General features: G+C 59.9%; 1 protein-coding gene across 1 annotated transcript; it reads right to left on the bottom strand.

Moving 5' to 3' along the window:
• Nucleotides 1–585: 585 nt before the first annotated feature.
• Nucleotides 586–17,411, bottom strand: EPPK1 (epiplakin 1). Its single transcript, XM_074889892.1, has 2 exons — nt 5,786–17,411; nt 586–4,441 (listed from the first exon to the last, which is right to left on the bottom strand). The coding sequence occupies exons 1-2, from the start codon at nt 17,409–17,411 to the stop codon at nt 795–797; spliced, it is 15,273 nt and encodes a 5,090-aa protein (XP_074745993.1). The 3' UTR covers nt 586–794.
• Nucleotides 17,412–17,463: the final 52 nt, after the last annotated feature.

The following is a 17,463-nucleotide window of genomic DNA, read 5'->3' as shown; positions in this document are numbered from 1 at the left end:
ATGGGCTAGAAATACGGCATGACAACCTACACGAGGGGCTCTCGGCTCCTGCATGGATCCCTCAGCAGAGCTCTCTAGAGGCTCCATGGGGAGCTGGAGAACTGGATAGACAAAAAGCACAATATGTGAGTGAATTGAGCGCACGTATCGGTGAGAGACCAAACCACTCTAAGCTGGGCGTGTCGGTAGTCCAGACACCCCTGGAAAAACTGGGCAGGTTGAGGCATTAAGAGCAAACACAGATGATGTGTCCAACTCCAGTAACACCTAACACTGGCCTGACCTAGTGCCTACATGAAAATGTGCTCTCCATGCAAAATTCAGGCCTGACAACCTGAAACTCAAATAATGTACTGCAAATTTGCGAGGAAAAAATGTTCTTCATACATAAAAAAACAAATTGAAAGGAGAATAAAAATACCATTCTCACTACAACTCATCCACCACAAAAGACATACTTGCATTTAAACAGGATGAGGAAAATGAGGACAACATATTTCACCAAAATAACCTGAGATAACCCAGGCTGATTCCTGCGTTCCTGAAAGACCACAGAAGACAAGTCTTAATACACTGCCTCAAAATGCTGGGGGGAGTCACTTAAAAGCTATGCCTGATGTGGGGAGGTTGATGAAAGGAAAGAGAAGAATAAAGAAATTGTCTGAATGGAATCATCAGAATTTTTTTTAAAAAAAAGGATAAATAAGAAGAAAGAAAAAAACCAGTAGCAAAAGAAACATTCTCAAGCTAAATTCTTGACAAATGCATTAACAACGTAAGAAATGAAACTGGATTTACAATGACTTTCTAAAAATATTAAAGAAATATAGACCACTCTCCGGGTCAGGCACGCAGCGGCGGAGGAGCTGCATGTAGGTGAGGTTCTCGTGGGTGTTGGGGTCGAAGAAGCCCTTGGTGTCATCGCTGGGGTCGGAGAGGACCTGGTTCATCTCCTGGTCGAAGTAGCCGCGCTGGTAGGCCACCTCTACGGGCAGGCGGTGGCTGTGCACGGGGTCGATGATGCCGCCGGTGGCGATCTGGGCCTCGAGCAGGCGGATGCCGTGCTCCTTGACAATCAGCTCCTTCTTCATGGCCTGGAAGAGGGAGATCTGCTGGCCCGTGTAGGGGTCGGTGTAGCCCGTCACGGCCCTCTCGGCCGACAGCAGCTTCTCGTGCAGCTCGCTGCCCACCAGCCCGGACGAGACGGCCTCGTCCACGGAGAGCTTCTTGTTGGCGAGCGGGTCAACGACGAAGCCGGTGGCAGCCTGCGCCTCCAGCAGCACCAGAGCCGTGCCCTGCCTCAGGATGCCCTTCCACATGGCCTGGTAGATGCTCATCTTCTCCATCTTGGCGGGGTCGGCCTTGGAGGGCACCAGGACACCGGCGATGCAGCCCGTGCCGTCCAGGTAGCGCTTGACGGAGGCCATTTCCGTCACCTCCGCCACCGTCTTGGAGCCTTGGACCAGGTCGGCCAGCGTGTCCTTGTCGATGATGCCCGAGTCCACCAGGTCCGAGGCGGTCACCTGCCTCCTGAGGCCCGTGAATTTGACCTTGCTGCTCCGCTCCACTGCCTCCCCGATGAGGGTGGCGAGGAGCCCGGCCAGCTCGTCCAGCGCCAGGCTCCCGGCCCGCACCCGCCCCAGCAGCTCCTGCCTCTTTGCCTCGGAGACATACGTGGAGAAGAGGAGCTCCCACAGGGAGACCTTCCTGCCGTGGAAGCCGCCTGCCGAGACCTCGATGGTGTGGGTCTTCAGGGACTGCTCCAGCTCCCGCTCTCGCTCCCGCTCCCAGTCCCGCTCCTGCTTCTGCCGGGAGCCCGCAGCCTCGCCGTTCTCAGCCAGTGGCTTGGCCTCCCTCTGCGGTGGCTTGTGGGCCAGGGCAGCGCCGTGGCCCTGTCCCTCAGCCCTGGTGACGATGGTGGTGAGGAGGGTGATCATCTCTGAGATGGTGACGGTCCCCATCTTGTACTTCCTCAGCAGCTCCTCTCTCTGGTGTTCGGGGATGTAGCGGGAGAAGAGGAGCTCCCAGACGGTGACGCTCTGGCCCTGGAAGAGCCCCACGCTGAGGGTGGTGCGGGCGGCCTGCAGGGCTTTGCGGGCGTCCTCGGTCAGCTGGTAGAGCACGGAGCCCTTGTCCATCAGCTGCAGCATGAGCAGCCCCGTGTCCGGGTCGGGCACGCAGCGGCGGAGGAGCTGCATGTAGGTGAGGTTCTCGTGGGTGTTGGGGTCGAAGAAGCCCTTGGTGTCATCGCTGGGGTCGGAGAGGACCTGGTTCATCTCCTGGTCGAAGTAGCCGCGCTGGTAGGCCACCTCTACGGGCAGGCGGTGGCTGTGCACGGGGTCGATGATGCCGCCGGTGGCGATCTGGGCCTCGAGCAGGCGGATGCCGTGCTCCTTGACAATCAGCTCCTTCTTCATGGCCTGGAAGAGGGAGATCTGCTGGCCCGTGTAGGGGTCGGTGTAGCCCGTCACGGCCCTCTCGGCCGACAGCAGCTTCTCGTGCAGCTCGCTGCCCACCAGCCCGGACGAGACGGCCTCGTCCACGGAGAGCTTCTTGTTGGCGAGCGGGTCAACGACGAAGCCGGTGGCAGCCTGCGCCTCCAGCAGCACCAGAGCCGTGCCCTGCCTCAGGATGCCCTTCCACATGGCCTGGTAGATGCTCATCTTCTCCATCTTGGCGGGGTCGGCCTTGGAGGGCACCAGGACACCGGCGATGCAGCCCGTGCCGTCCAGGTAGCGCTTGACGGAGGCCATTTCCGTCACCTCCGCCACCGTCTTGGAGCCTTGGACCAGGTCGGCCAGCGTGTCCTTGTCGATGATGCCCGAGTCCACCAGGTCCGAGGCGGTCACCTGCCTCCTGAGGCCCGTGAATTTGACCTTGCTGCTCCGCTCCACTGCCTCCCCGATGAGGGTGGCGAGGAGCCCGGCCAGCTCGTCCAGCGCCAGGCTCCCGGCCCGCACCCGCCCCAGCAGCTCCTGCCTCTTTGCCTCGGAGACATACGTGGAGAAGAGGAGCTCCCACAGGGAGACCTTCCTGCCGTGGAAGCCGCCTGCCGAGACCTCGATGGTGTGGGTCTTCAGGGACTGCTCCAGCTCCCGCTCTCGCTCCCGCTCCCAGTCCCGCTCCTGCTTCTGCCGGGAGCCCGCAGCCTCGCCGTTCTCAGCCAGTGGCTTGGCCTCCCTCTGCGGTGGCTTGTGGGCCAGGGCAGCGCCGTGGCCCTGTCCCTCAGCCCTGGTGACGATGGTGGTGAGGAGGGTGATCATCTCTGAGATGGTGACGGTCCCCATCTTGTACTTCCTCAGCAGCTCCTCTCTCTGGTGTTCGGGGATGTAGCGGGAGAAGAGGAGCTCCCAGACGGTGACGCTCTGGCCCTGGAAGAGCCCCACGCTGAGGGTGGTGCGGGCGGCCTGCAGGGCTTTGCGGGCGTCCTCGGTCAGCTGGTAGAGCACGGAGCCCTTGTCCATCAGCTGCAGCATGAGCAGCCCCGTGTCCGGGTCGGGCACGCAGCGGCGGAGGAGCTGCATGTAGGTGAGGTTCTCGTGGGTGTTGGGGTCGAAGAAGCCCTTGGTGTCATCGCTGGGGTCGGAGAGGACCTGGTTCATCTCCTGGTCGAAGTAGCCGCGCTGGTAGGCCACCTCTACGGGCAGGCGGTGGCTGTGCACGGGGTCGATGATGCCGCCGGTGGCGATCTGGGCCTCGAGCAGGCGGATGCCGTGCTCCTTGACAATCAGCTCCTTCTTCATGGCCTGGAAGAGGGAGATCTGCTGGCCCGTGTAGGGGTCGGTGTAGCCCGTCACGGCCCTCTCGGCCGACAGCAGCTTCTCGTGCAGCTCGCTGCCCACCAGCCCGGACGAGACGGCCTCGTCCACGGAGAGCTTCTTGTTGGCGAGCGGGTCAACGACGAAGCCGGTGGCAGCCTGCGCCTCCAGCAGCACCAGAGCCGTGCCCTGCCTCAGGATGCCCTTCCACATGGCCTGGTAGATGCTCATCTTCTCCATCTTGGCGGGGTCGGCCTTGGAGGGCACCAGGACACCGGCGATGCAGCCCGTGCCGTCCAGGTAGCGCTTGACGGAGGCCATTTCCGTCACCTCCGCCACCGTCTTGGAGCCTTGGACCAGGTCGGCCAGCGTGTCCTTGTCGATGATGCCCGAGTCCACCAGGTCCGAGGCGGTCACCTGCCTCCTGAGGCCCGTGAATTTGACCTTGCTGCTCCGCTCCACTGCCTCCCCGATGAGGGTGGCGAGGAGCCCGGCCAGCTCGTCCAGCGCCAGGCTCCCGGCCCGCACCCGCCCCAGCAGCTCCTGCCTCTTTGCCTCGGAGACATACGTGGAGAAGAGGAGCTCCCACAGGGAGACCTTCCTGCCGTGGAAGCCGCCTGCCGAGACCTCGATGGTGTGGGTCTTCAGGGACTGCTCCAGCTCCCGCTCTCGCTCCCGCTCCCAGTCCCGCTCCTGCTTCTGCCGGGAGCCCGCAGCCTCGCCGTTCTCAGCCAGTGGCTTGGCCTCCCTCTGCGGTGGCTTGTGGGCCAGGGCAGCGCCGTGGCCCTGTCCCTCAGCCCTGGTGACGATGGTGGTGAGGAGGGTGATCATCTCTGAGATGGTGACGGTCCCCATCTTGTACTTCCTCAGCAGCTCCTCTCTCTGGTGTTCGGGGATGTAGCGGGAGAAGAGGAGCTCCCAGACGGTGACGCTCTGGCCCTGGAAGAGCCCCACGCTGAGGGTGGTGCGGGTGGCCTGCAGGGCTTTGCGGGCGTCCTCGGTCAGCTGGTAGAGCACGGAGCCCTTGTCCATCAGCTGCAGCATGAGCAGCCCCGTGTCCGGGTCGGGCACGCAGCGGCGGAGGAGCTGCATGTAGGTGAGGTTCTCGTGGGTGTTGGGGTCGAAGAAGCCCTTGGTGTCATCGCTGGGGTCGGAGAGGACCTGGTTCATCTCCTGGTCGAAGTAGCCGCGCTGGTAGGCCACCTCTACGGGCAGGCGGTGGCTGTGCACGGGGTCGATGATGCCGCCGGTGGCGATCTGGGCCTCGAGCAGGCGGATGCCGTGCTCCTTGACAATCAGCTCCTTCTTCATGGCCTGGAAGAGGGAGATCTGCTGGCCCGTGTAGGGGTCGGTGTAGCCCGTCACGGCCCTCTCGGCCGACAGCAGCTTCTCGTGCAGCTCGCTGCCCACCAGCCCGGACGAGACGGCCTCGTCCACGGAGAGCTTCTTGTTGGCGAGCGGGTCAACGACGAAGCCGGTGGCAGCCTGCGCCTCCAGCAGCACCAGAGCCGTGCCCTGCCTCAGGATGCCCTTCCACATGGCCTGGTAGATGCTCATCTTCTCCATCTTGGCGGGGTCGGCCTTGGAGGGCACCAGGACACCGGCGATGCAGCCCGTGCCGTCCAGGTAGCGCTTGACGGAGGCCATTTCCGTCACCTCCGCCACCGTCTTGGAGCCTTGGACCAGGTCGGCCAGCGTGTCCTTGTCAATGATGCCCGAGTCCACCAGGTCCGAGGCGGTCACCTGCCTCCTGAGGCCCGTGAATTTGACCTTGCTGCTCCGCTCCACTGCCTCCCCGATGAGGGTGGCGAGGAGCCCGGCCAGCTCGTCCAGCGCCAGGCTCCCGGCCCGCACCCGCCCCAGCAGCTCCTGCCTCTTTGCCTCGGAGACATACGTGGAGAAGAGGAGCTCCCACAGGGAGACCTTCCTGCCGTGGAAGCCGCCTGCCGAGACCTCGATGGTGTGGGTCTTCAGGGACTGCTCCAGCTCCCGCTCTCGCTCCCGCTCCCAGTCCCGCTCCTGCTTCTGCCGGGAGCCCGCAGCCTCGCCGTTCTCAGCCAGTGGCTTGGCCTCCCTCTGCGGTGGCTTGTGGGCCAGGGCAGCGCCGTGGCCCTGTCCCTCAGCCCTGGTGACGATGGTGGTGAGGAGGGTGATCATCTCTGAGATGGTGACGGTCCCCATCTTGTACTTCCTCAGCAGCTCCTCTCTCTGGTGTTCGGGGATGTAGCGGGAGAAGAGGAGCTCCCAGACGGTGACGCTCTGGCCCTGGAAGAGCCCCACGCTGAGGGTGGTGCGGGTGGCCTGCAGGGCTTTGCGGGCGTCCTCGGTCAGCTGGTAGAGCACGGAGCCCTTGTCCATCAGCTGCAGCATGAGCAGCCCCGTGTCCGGGTCGGGCACGCAGCGGCGGAGGAGCTGCATGTAGGTGAGGTTCTCGTGGGTGTTGGGGTCGAAGAAGCCCTTGGTGTCATCGCTGGGGTCGGAGAGGACCTGGTTCATCTCCTGGTCGAAGTAGCCGCGCTGGTAGGCCACCTCTACGGGCAGGCGGTGGCTGTGCACGGGGTCGATGATGCCGCCGGTGGCGATCTGGGCCTCGAGCAGGCGGATGCCGTGCTCCTTGACAATCAGCTCCTTCTTCATGGCCTGGAAGAGGGAGATCTGCTGGCCCGTGTAGGGGTCGGTGTAGCCCGTCACGGCCCTCTCGGCCGACAGCAGCTTCTCGTGCAGCTCGCTGCCCACCAGCCCGGACGAGACGGCCTCGTCCACGGAGAGCTTCTTGTTGGCGAGCGGGTCAACGACGAAGCCGGTGGCAGCCTGCGCCTCCAGCAGCACCAGAGCCGTGCCCTGCCTCAGGATGCCCTTCCACATGGCCTGGTAGATGCTCATCTTCTCCATCTTGGCGGGGTCGGCCTTGGAGGGCACCAGGACACCGGCGATGCAGCCCGTGCCGTCCAGGTAGCGCTTGACGGAGGCCATTTCCGTCACCTCCGCCACCGTCTTGGAGCCTTGGACCAGGTCGGCCAGCGTGTCCTTGTCGATGATGCCCGAGTCCACCAGGTCCGAGGCGGTCACCTGCCTCCTGAGGCCCGTGAATTTGACCTTGCTGCTCCGCTCCACTGCCTCCCCGATGAGGGTGGCGAGGAGCCCGGCCAGCTCGTCCAGCGCCAGGCTCCCGGCCCGCACCCGCCCCAGCAGCTCCTGCCTCTTTGCCTCGGAGACATACGTGGAGAAGAGGAGCTCCCACAGGGAGACCTTCCTGCCGTGGAAGCCGCCTGCCGAGACCTCGATGGTGTGGGTCTTCAGGGACTGCTCCAGCTCCCGCTCTCGCTCCCGCTCCCAGTCCCGCTCCTGCTTCTGCCGGGAGCCCGCAGCCTCGCCGTTCTCAGCCAGTGGCTTGGCCTCCCTCTGCGGTGGCTTGTGGGCCAGGGCAGCGCCGTGGCCCTGTCCCTCAGCCCTGGTGACGATGGTGGTGAGGAGGGTGATCATCTCTGAGATGGTGACGGTCCCCATCTTGTACTTCCTCAGCAGCTCCTCTCTCTGGTGTTCGGGGATGTAGCGGGAGAAGAGGAGCTCCCAGACGGTGACGCTCTGGCCCTGGAAGAGCCCCACGCTGAGGGTGGTGCGGGCGGCCTGCAGGGCTTTGCGGGCGTCCTCGGTCAGCTGGTAGAGCACGGAGCCCTTGTCCATCAGCTGCAGCATGAGCAGCCCCGTGTCCGGGTCGGGCACGCAGCGGCGGAGGAGCTGCATGTAGGTGAGGTTCTCGTGGGTGTTGGGGTCGAAGAAGCCCTTGGTGTCATCGCTGGGGTCGGAGAGGACCTGGTTCATCTCCTGGTCGAAGTAGCCGCGCTGGTAGGCCACCTCTACGGGCAGGCGGTGGCTGTGCACGGGGTCGATGATGCCGCCGGTGGCGATCTGGGCCTCGAGCAGGCGGATGCCGTGCTCCTTGACAATCAGCTCCTTCTTCATGGCCTGGAAGAGGGAGATCTGCTGGCCCGTGTAGGGGTCGGTGTAGCCCGTCACGGCCCTCTCGGCCGACAGCAGCTTCTCGTGCAGCTCGCTGCCCACCAGCCCGGACGAGACGGCCTCGTCCACGGAGAGCTTCTTGTTGGCGAGCGGGTCAACGACGAAGCCGGTGGCAGCCTGCGCCTCCAGCAGCACCAGAGCCGTGCCCTGCCTCAGGATGCCCTTCCACATGGCCTGGTAGATGCTCATCTTCTCCATCTTGGCGGGGTCGGCCTTGGAGGGCACCAGGACACCGGCGATGCAGCCCGTGCCGTCCAGGTAGCGCTTGACGGAGGCCATTTCCGTCACCTCCGCCACCGTCTTGGAGCCTTGGACCAGGTCGGCCAGCGTGTCCTTGTCAATGATGCCCGAGTCCACCAGGTCCGAGGCGGTCACCTGCCTCCTGAGGCCCGTGAATTTGACCTTGCTGCTCCGCTCCACTGCCTCCCCGATGAGGGTGGCGAGGAGCCCGGCCAGCTCGTCCAGCGCCAGGCTCCCGGCCCGCACCCGCCCCAGCAGCTCCTGCCTCTTTGCCTCGGAGACATACGTGGAGAAGAGGAGCTCCCACAGGGAGACCTTCCTGCCGTGGAAGCCGCCTGCCGAGACCTCGATGGTGTGGGTCTTCAGGGACTGCTCCAGCTCCCGCTCTCGCTCCCGCTCCCAGTCCCGCTCCTGCTTCTGCCGGGAGCCCGCAGCCTCGCCGTTCTCAGCCAGTGGCTTGGCCTCCCTCTGCGGTGGCTTGTGGGCCAGGGCAGCGCCGTGGCCCTGTCCCTCAGCCCTGGTGACGATGGTGGTGAGGAGGGTGATCATCTCTGAGATGGTGACGGTCCCCATCTTGTACTTCCTCAGCAGCTCCTCTCTCTGGTGTTCGGGGATGTAGCGGGAGAAGAGGAGCTCCCAGACGGTGACGCTCTGGCCCTGGAAGAGCCCCACGCTGAGGGTGGTGCGGGTGGCCTGCAGGGCTTTGCGGGCGTCCTCGGTCAGCTGGTAGAGCACGGAGCCCTTGTCCATCAGCTGCAGCATGAGCAGCCCCGTGTCCGGGTCGGGCACGCAGCGGCGGAGGAGCTGCATGTAGGTGAGGTTCTCGTGGGTGTTGGGGTCGAAGAAGCCCTTGGTGTCATCGCTGGGGTCGGAGAGGACCTGGTTCATCTCCTGGTCGAAGTAGCCGCGCTGGTAGGCCACCTCTACGGGCAGGCGGTGGCTGTGCACGGGGTCGATGATGCCGCCGGTGGCGATCTGGGCCTCGAGCAGGCGGATGCCGTGCTCCTTGACAATCAGCTCCTTCTTCATGGCCTGGAAGAGGGAGATCTGCTGGCCCGTGTAGGGGTCGGTGTAGCCCGTCACGGCCCTCTCGGCCGACAGCAGCTTCTCGTGCAGCTCGCTGCCCACCAGCCCGGACGAGACGGCCTCGTCCACGGAGAGCTTCTTGTTGGCGAGCGGGTCAACGACGAAGCCGGTGGCAGCCTGCGCCTCCAGCAGCACCAGAGCCGTGCCCTGCCTCAGGATGCCCTTCCACATGGCCTGGTAGATGCTCATCTTCTCCATCTTGGCGGGGTCGGCCTTGGAGGGCACCAGGACACCGGCGATGCAGCCCGTGCCGTCCAGGTAGCGCTTGACGGAGGCCATTTCCGTCACCTCCGCCACCGTCTTGGAGCCTTGGACCAGGTCGGCCAGCGTGTCCTTGTCGATGATGCCCGAGTCCACCAGGTCCGAGGCGGTCACCTGCCTCCTGAGGCCCGTGAATTTGACCTTGCTGCTCCGCTCCACTGCCTCCCCGATGAGGGTGGCGAGGAGCCCGGCCAGCTCGTCCAGCGCCAGGCTCCCGGCCCGCACCCGCCCCAGCAGCTCCTGCCTCTTTGCCTCGGAGACATACGTGGAGAAGAGGAGCTCCCACAGGGAGACCTTCCTGCCGTGGAAGCCGCCTGCCGAGACCTCGATGGTGTGGGTCTTCAGGGACTGCTCCAGCTCCCGCTCTCGCTCCCGCTCCCAGTCCCGCTCCTGCTTCTGCCGGGAGCCCGCAGCCTCGCCGTTCTCAGCCAGTGGCTTGGCCTCCCTCTGCGGTGGCTTGTGGGCCAGGGCAGCGCCGTGGCCCTGTCCCTCAGCCCTGGTGACGATGGTGGTGAGGAGGGTGATCATCTCTGAGATGGTGACGGTCCCCATCTTGTACTTCCTCAGCAGCTCCTCTCTCTGGTGTTCGGGGATGTAGCGGGAGAAGAGGAGCTCCCAGACGGTGACGCTCTGGCCCTGGAAGAGCCCCACGCTGAGGGTGGTGCGGGCGGCCTGCAGGGCTTTGCGGGCGTCCTCGGTCAGCTGGTAGAGCACGGAGCCCTTGTCCATCAGCTGCAGCATGAGCAGCCCCGTGTCCGGGTCGGGCACGCAGCGGCGGAGGAGCTGCATGTAGGTGAGGTTCTCGTGGGTGTTGGGGTCGAAGAAGCCCTTGGTGTCATCGCTGGGGTCGGAGAGGACCTGGTTCATCTCCTGGTCGAAGTAGCCGCGCTGGTAGGCCACCTCTACGGGCAGGCGGTGGCTGTGCACGGGGTCGATGATGCCGCCGGTGGCGATCTGGGCCTCGAGCAGGCGGATGCCGTGCTCCTTGACAATCAGCTCCTTTGTCATGGCCTGGAAGAGGGACATTTTTTGTCCTGTGTAGGGGTGGGTGTAGCCCGTCACAGCTTTCTCTGCACAAACAAGTTTTTTTTGTAGCTCACTGCCCACCAGCCCGGACGAGACGGCCTCGTCCACGGAGAGCTTCTTGTTGGCGAGCGGGTCAATGATGAAGCCGGTGGCAGCCTGCGCCTCCAGCAGCACCAGAGCCGTGCCCTGCCTCAGGATGCCCTTCCACATGGCCTGGTAGATGCTCATCTTCTCCATCTTGGCGGGGTCGGCCTTGGAGGGCACCAGCACGCCGGCGATACTTCCAGTTCCCTCAAGGTATCTTCTGACAGTGTCCATTTGTGCTATTTCTTCTGCTTTTTCTTTCCCTTCATGGAGTTTTTCCATTGTTTCTTCTGTAATTATCTGTGCACTGAGAAGTTCTGATGCCGTTATTTGTTGCCTGATTCCTTGGAACCAGACATCACTTCTGTCCTCCTCTTTTTCCTTGATGATATTTAGTATTGTATCAATGATTCCTTGTATAATGTGATGGGATTCCTCTTTATACTTTTTCACCAGTTCTTTTCTTTTCTCTTCTGTGATGTACTCAGAACAGAGAAGTTCCCACAGTGATAATACATGTCCTTTGTATTTTCCAACAGGCACTTGTACCTTTGTAGATAAAAGGGCATTTTTTGTTTGCTCATCAATGTAGAAATAGTCATTGTCTTTTTCCATGACCTGCAGCAGGTACAATCCAGTATCTCTGTCTTTGGAACATCTCTGCAGGAGCTGACTGTAACTGATTTTCTCACGAGTGTTTGGATCTATAAAACCTTTGCTTCCATGATCTGGATCAGAGAGCAGGAGAAACATATCCTCATCCAAGTAGCCGCGGCGGTAGGCCACCTCCACGGGCAGGCGGTGGCTGTGCACGGGGTCGATGATGCCACCGGTGGCGAGCTGGGCCTCGAGCAGGCGGGTCCCGTGCTCCTTGACTGTTATCTTTTGCCTTATGGCCTGGAAGAGGGATATTTTACTTCCTGTGTGAGGATCTGTGTATCCCGTCACAGCTTTCTCTGCCGACAGCAGCGTCTTGTGCAAGTTGCTCCCCACCAGCCCGGACAAGACGGCCTCATCCACGGAGAGCTGCTTATTTTTCAGTGGGTCGATGAGAAAACCAGTGGCAGCCTGTGCCTCCAGCAGCCCCAGCGCACATTGCTCCGTGAGCAGGCCTTTCCTCAGGGCCTGGTAGATGCTCATCTTCTCTTTCCTTGATGGCAGTAGAACCCCAGCAATGCATCCAGTGCCCTCCAAGTACCTTTGGACTGTGTCCCTCTTTGTGAGGCTGGCAAGCGTGAGACTTCCATCCTGCAGCTGATCTAGAGTTTTCTTGTCAATGATCTCAGAGTCAAACAATTCTGATACTGACACATCCTCACGGAATCCTTTAACCTTGAGGGCTTCTGCTCTTTGCTCCGTATCCTCAATTATTTTGAAGATGAGGGCTATAAGGTCTTCCAACGTTAGGGTTTTGCATTTGTACTGCATCACTAGTTCTTTCCTTTTCTGCTCGGAGACGTAATGAGAGCAAAGAATTTCCCAAATGGAAACTGTCTTGTCCTTAAACTTTCCAACTTCCACTTTAAGGGGCTTTGAGCGCAAAACCTGTTTTGTAAACTCATCGATGTAGAAGTACTTTCCTCCTTCCTGTACAACTTGCAGCATGTACAACCCAGTCTCTGAATCCTGGACACATCTCTCCAGGAGCTGCATGTAGGTGAGGTTCTCATGGGTGTTGGGGTCGAAGAAGCCCTTGGTGTCGTCACTGGGGTCGGAGAGGATCTGGTTCATCTCCTGGTTGAAGTAGCCGCGCTGGTAGGCCACCTCCACGGGAATGCGGTGGCTGTGCACGGGGTCGATGATGCCGCCGGTGGCGATCTGGGCCTCGAGCAGGCGGATGCCGTGGCTCTTCACAATCAGTCCTTGGTTCATAGCTTCAAAGAGGGACATTGGGGCTTTCGTGTAGGGGTCGGTGTAGCCTGTCACGGCTCTTTCTGCACAGAGTAGCTTCTCAAAAACCTCCCCTCCAATTAGACCTGCAGTTAAGGCTTCCTCCACTGAAAATTTCTTATTTTTCTCTGGGTCAATGATGTAGCCCGTGGCAGCCTGCGCCTCCAGCAGCACCAGTGCTGTCCCTGGCCTCAAGATGCCCTTCCTCATGGCCTGGTAGATGCTCATCTTCTTATTGCTTGGCTGTATGAGGACCCCTGCTATGAAATTGCTGCCCTCCAGGTACCTGCGGACAGAGTCCATTTCAGTGACCTCTTGGACTGTTTTCTTCCCCTGGTTGAGCTCATCGAGGGTTTTTTTGTCAATCAGTTGAGACTGGAAGAGGTCACTGGCGGATACTCTTTTCCGCAGGCCCTTGAATGCAAACTTCTTGCCTTGTGTCTCAGTCTCTTTGATGATTGTGGTGACAATTGTTATGATTTCCTGTAGCACTTCAGTATTCTCATCTTTGTACTTTTGCACTAGCTCTCTTCTCTTCCTGTCTGAGAGGTATTCAGAGTTGAGGAGGTCCCAGACTGACACTGTCTGTCCTTTGAACCGCCCTATGTTGACACAAACAGTCACAGATTTCAATACCTCCATGGTTTGTTCATCCACACAGAACATCGCATTTTCTGACAGAGGAAGGAGCCAGAGACCCGACTCAGCCTCATGAATGCACCTGTCCTTCAGCTGCTGGTAGGTCACGTTCTCCTTTGTGTTTGGATCAAAAAATATTTTGGTGCTGTCATTCAGCTGAGAGAGGGTTTGGTTCAGGTCCTCGTCGTAGAAGCCGTATCTGCGTGCGGCCTGGAGTGGAAGGTGATGGTGGTGGACGGGATCAATGACCCCTCCTGTGGCCAGCTGGGCCTCTAGCAAGGGAACAGCATCTTCCAGGGGAATCAGCTCCTTCCGGAGCGCTTGGCACAGTGAGATGGAGCTCCCCGTGTAGGGGTCTGTGTAGCCGGTCACTGCCCTCTCAGCTAGAAGGAGTTTCTCAGTGAGCTCTTCGCCAACAACAGCGGCTTTCACAGCATCACTCACGCTGAGTCTCTGGCATGTTGCTGGGTCAGTCAGGTATCCTGTGGCTGCCTGAGCTTCCAGCAGCCTCAGAGCAGCCCCGGGGAGGAGGAGGTTGTTCTTCATGGCATCGTAAAAGCTCATCTTCTTTTTGGATGCCTCTATGAATACCCCAGCAATGCTGCCTGTGCCCTGCAAGTACTTCTTCACACTCTCCATCGCAGCCACTTCCTCGGGAGTTCTTCTGCCCTGAGCCAGTTCTTCAAACGTCTTCTCAGTAATGATGCCGGCATCCAGCAGCCAGACTGCAGGGACGCTGCCCCGCAAACCTTCCAAGGTGATCTGGGTGCGGGCTTTCATCTCCATCTCCCCAACCAGTCTGAGCACAAGAGCAACCAGCTGCTGCAGCGACATCTCCTCAGACCGGAACCTCTCCACAAAGTCACCCCTCTGCTCCTCGGTGAAATACCCAGAGTGGATTAGCTCCCAGAGGGAGACCCCTTTTTCCTTCACCACGGTTTCCTTGAAAATCCTTTGGATTTGTTCATCGGTGTAGGCAGGAGCTGCTGTCTGTGGCAGAGGCAGCAAGTGGAAGCCTGAGATCTCGTCCTTCTGGCAGCGCTTGATCAGCTCAGCATAGGTGACGGTCTCTTTGCTGTCCGGGACGCAGAAGGCCCTATTGTTGTCACTGGGCCTAGAAAGGGCCTTGCTTGTCTCCTCATCCAAGCACCCTCGCTTCTGGGCAGATTCTATGGGGATACAGTGGCCACATGTTGGGTCAATGATGCCTCCTGTAGCCATCTGCACCTCCATCAACTGCATGGCCTGTTTGTCCGTGATCAGCCCTTTCTTCATTGCCTGGAAGAGCGGAATCTTCTTGCCTGTGAAAGGATCGTTATAGCCCGTTACAGCCCCCTCCGCATGCTGCAGCTTCTCATGGACATCTGGCCCGATGACTCCCTCCTTGACGGCATCATCCACACAGAGTTTCTGGTTGTTCACCGGGTCAATGATGAAGCCTGTGGCAGCCTGGGCCTCTAGCAGTGGGAGGGCTACTCCTGGTACCACGATGTTTTGCTTCATGGCCTCGTAAATGCTTATCCTCTGGTTTGATGGCTGGAGTACGATCCCCCCAATGCTGCCAGAGCCATAGAGGTACTTTCTGACAGAGTCCATGCGCAGGACTTCCTCTGGTGTGACAGATCCCTCCAACACCTTCTCGAGCAGGGCCTTGTCGATGATGCCCGTTTCCATCAGGTGGTAAGCGCTGACGCTGCCTCTCATGGCTGGGAACTTGATGGGGGCCCATTTTTTCATTTCCTCCTCTAACATGATGCGGATTTGCTCCAGGGTGAGCTTCCTCAGCTGGTAGTGGTTAAAGATCTCCCGGCGCCTCCCCTCGCTGAAGTACTCGGAGTTCAGCAGATCCCACACAGAGACCTTCTCCCCCCGTAACCGCCCAAACCTGACGGGCAGCCAGGAGCTCCTGAACACCCGTCTGGTGGCATCGTCGATGAACTGGCGCTTCCTGCTGTTCAGAGGAAGGAGGCAGAGCCCCGTGGATGGCTCCGTGATGCACTTCTCCTTCAGCTGCAGGTAGGTGAGGTTCTCATGGGTGTTGGGGTCGAAGAAGCCCTTGGTGTCGTCGCTGGGATCAGAAAGGATTAAGTTCATCTTCTTGTCAAAGTAGCCGCGTTTGTAGGCCACCTCCACGGGGATGCGGTGGCTGTTGACGGGGTCGATGATGCCACCAGTGGCGATCTGGGCCTCGAGCAGGCGGATGGCGTGCTCCCGGACGATGAACTCTTTATTCATGGCCTGGAAGAGGGAGATCTTGTTCCCTGAGTAAGGATCTCTGTAGCCGGTGACTGATTTCTCTGCAGCCAGTAGCTTGTCATAAACATCCGGGCCAATGACGTTCGCTCTTAAAGCCTCATCCACAGAATACCTTTTGTTGGCAGCTGGGTCAATGATAAACCCGGTGGCAGCCTGTGCCTCCAGGAGGATCAGCGATGTTCCTGGCCTTAAAAGTCCTTTCCGCTTTGCCTGGTAGATGCTGATCTTCTCCTGGGAGTCGGGAATCAGCAGCCCACCAATGCTGCCTGTCCCTTGAAGGTACTTCTTGACAGTGTCCATGCTGACAACTTCTTTGGCTGATGTTTCTCCCTCCTTCAGTTTCTTAAACAAATCTTTGTTGATAATTTCAGAGCTCAGGAGCTGGTCAGCTGTCACCCGGTCCCTCAGTCCTTCAAAGGTGACGTTAGCCGTGGAAGCCATTTCCTCAGCGGTAGCACTGACTGCCTTACCCAGTTCTTGTGTAGAGAGTGTTCCTGCAAGGTACTGCCGGGCGAGAGCAGCTCTTCGCTCACTCTGGATGTAGTCCGAGAAGAGGAGTTTCCAGAGAGACACCGACTTTCCCTTGAATTTACCTAAAGCAATGGGTACCTCTGTGTTTTCCAGAGCTGTTTGGGTCCTACGGTCAAAGAAGAGGTGGGTCCCCTCAGGTCCTTCTCTGCTGTCTCCACCAAGCTGCAGCAGCAGGAGCCCTGTGTTGGGATCAGTGACACAGAGCTTGAGCAGGTCTGCGTAGGTCACCTTCTCCTTGGAGCTGGGGTCGAAGAACCCTTTCATGGCATCGGTAAGACTGGAGAGGAGCTGCCTTGTGGCCTCGTCCAGGTACCCCCACTTGCAAGCCGTCTCTGTGGGCACACGGAGGTGCCTGCCCGGAGCAATTATACCCCCCGTGGCCATCTGAGCCTCCAGAAGGCAAACGCCATGATCCTGGGGGATGAAGCCCTTCCTGACCGCTTGGAACAGAGAGAGCATTTCTCCAGTGGCGGGGTCCCTGTATCCGGTGATGGTCCTCTCAGCTGAAGACAGTTTCTCATGAAGCTCTGGACCGATGAGGCCGACCCTGACGGCCTCATCCACCGAGTAGCTTTTGTTCTTTACGGGGTCTGTCAGGCTGCCTGTGGAGGCCTGGACTTGCAGGAGCATCAGAGCAGCACCGGGCATGAGGAGATGCTCTCTCAGGGCCTGGTAAAGGCTTTTCCGCTCACCGGAAGGCAGGACAACACCAGCCACGCTCCTCGTCCCATGCAGGAACTGCTGAACCGAGTCATTCTCCGCTACCTCCTGGGCAGAAACTCTTCCCTCCTCAAGACTTCTGAACGTGTCAGGGCTGATGATGCCAGACTCCAGCAGATCCCTGCTGCTCACCCTCCCTCCCAGCCCTTGGAACGTGATTTGCAGGGGCAAGAGGAGGAGGCCTGAGGCTGGATCAACAACACACCTCTTTATAAGCTCCCTATAGGTGACCCTCTCCATAGTACTGGGGTTGAGGAACCCTTTGCTGTCCCCTTTGCTGGGGTCAGAGACGAGCTGGCTCATCTCTTCATCTAAATATCCCCTCTCACAGGCAACATCTGCTGGGAGCCGGCAGCCAGTGTCTGGGTTGATGATGCCCCCAGTTGCCATCTGGGCCTCTAGCAGCCGGGTACCTTGCTCCTTCCCGATCAGGTCTTTCTGGATCGCTTGGTAGAGGGGGATTTTCTCCTCTGTGTAGGGGTCCACAAAGCCAGTGGCAGCTTTCTCTGCAGCCAGCAGCCTCTCCTTCAGCTCCAGCCCCACCAGCCCCAGCTGCACAGCTTCTGCTACGGACACTTGCCTGTTCTTCACTGGGTCGGTGATGAAGCCCATGGCTGCCTGGGCCTCGAGAAGACAGAGCGCTGAATCCAAACTCAAGAGGTGCTCTCTGGTGGCATCATAAAAGCTCATTATCTTCCTTGAAGCCTCTACATACACTCCAGCAATGCTGCCAGCTGCCTCTGAGGGTGGACTAGAAGCACCCGTCACCGTCACATCCCCATCAGCTGCTTTTTTCTGTTTGTGAGGCGAAACGTCCTGGCACAAGTGGTTTGTTCCTGGCAGGTCTTCCTGGTGAGAGACGGGGGCAGCATGGCCATTCACTGCCGGCCTGCTCTCCATCCTCCCGCTGCACTCCCTTCACAGCTGTCAAGACTCTCTGGAGAGAGGGGAG

Source organism: Strix uralensis, chromosome 1, assembly GCF_047716275.1.
Source record: "Strix uralensis isolate ZFMK-TIS-50842 chromosome 1, bStrUra1, whole genome shotgun sequence".
NCBI lineage: Eukaryota > Metazoa > Chordata > Aves > Strigiformes > Strigidae > Strix > Strix uralensis.
This window is presented reverse-complemented; position numbering and strand designations above follow the sequence as displayed.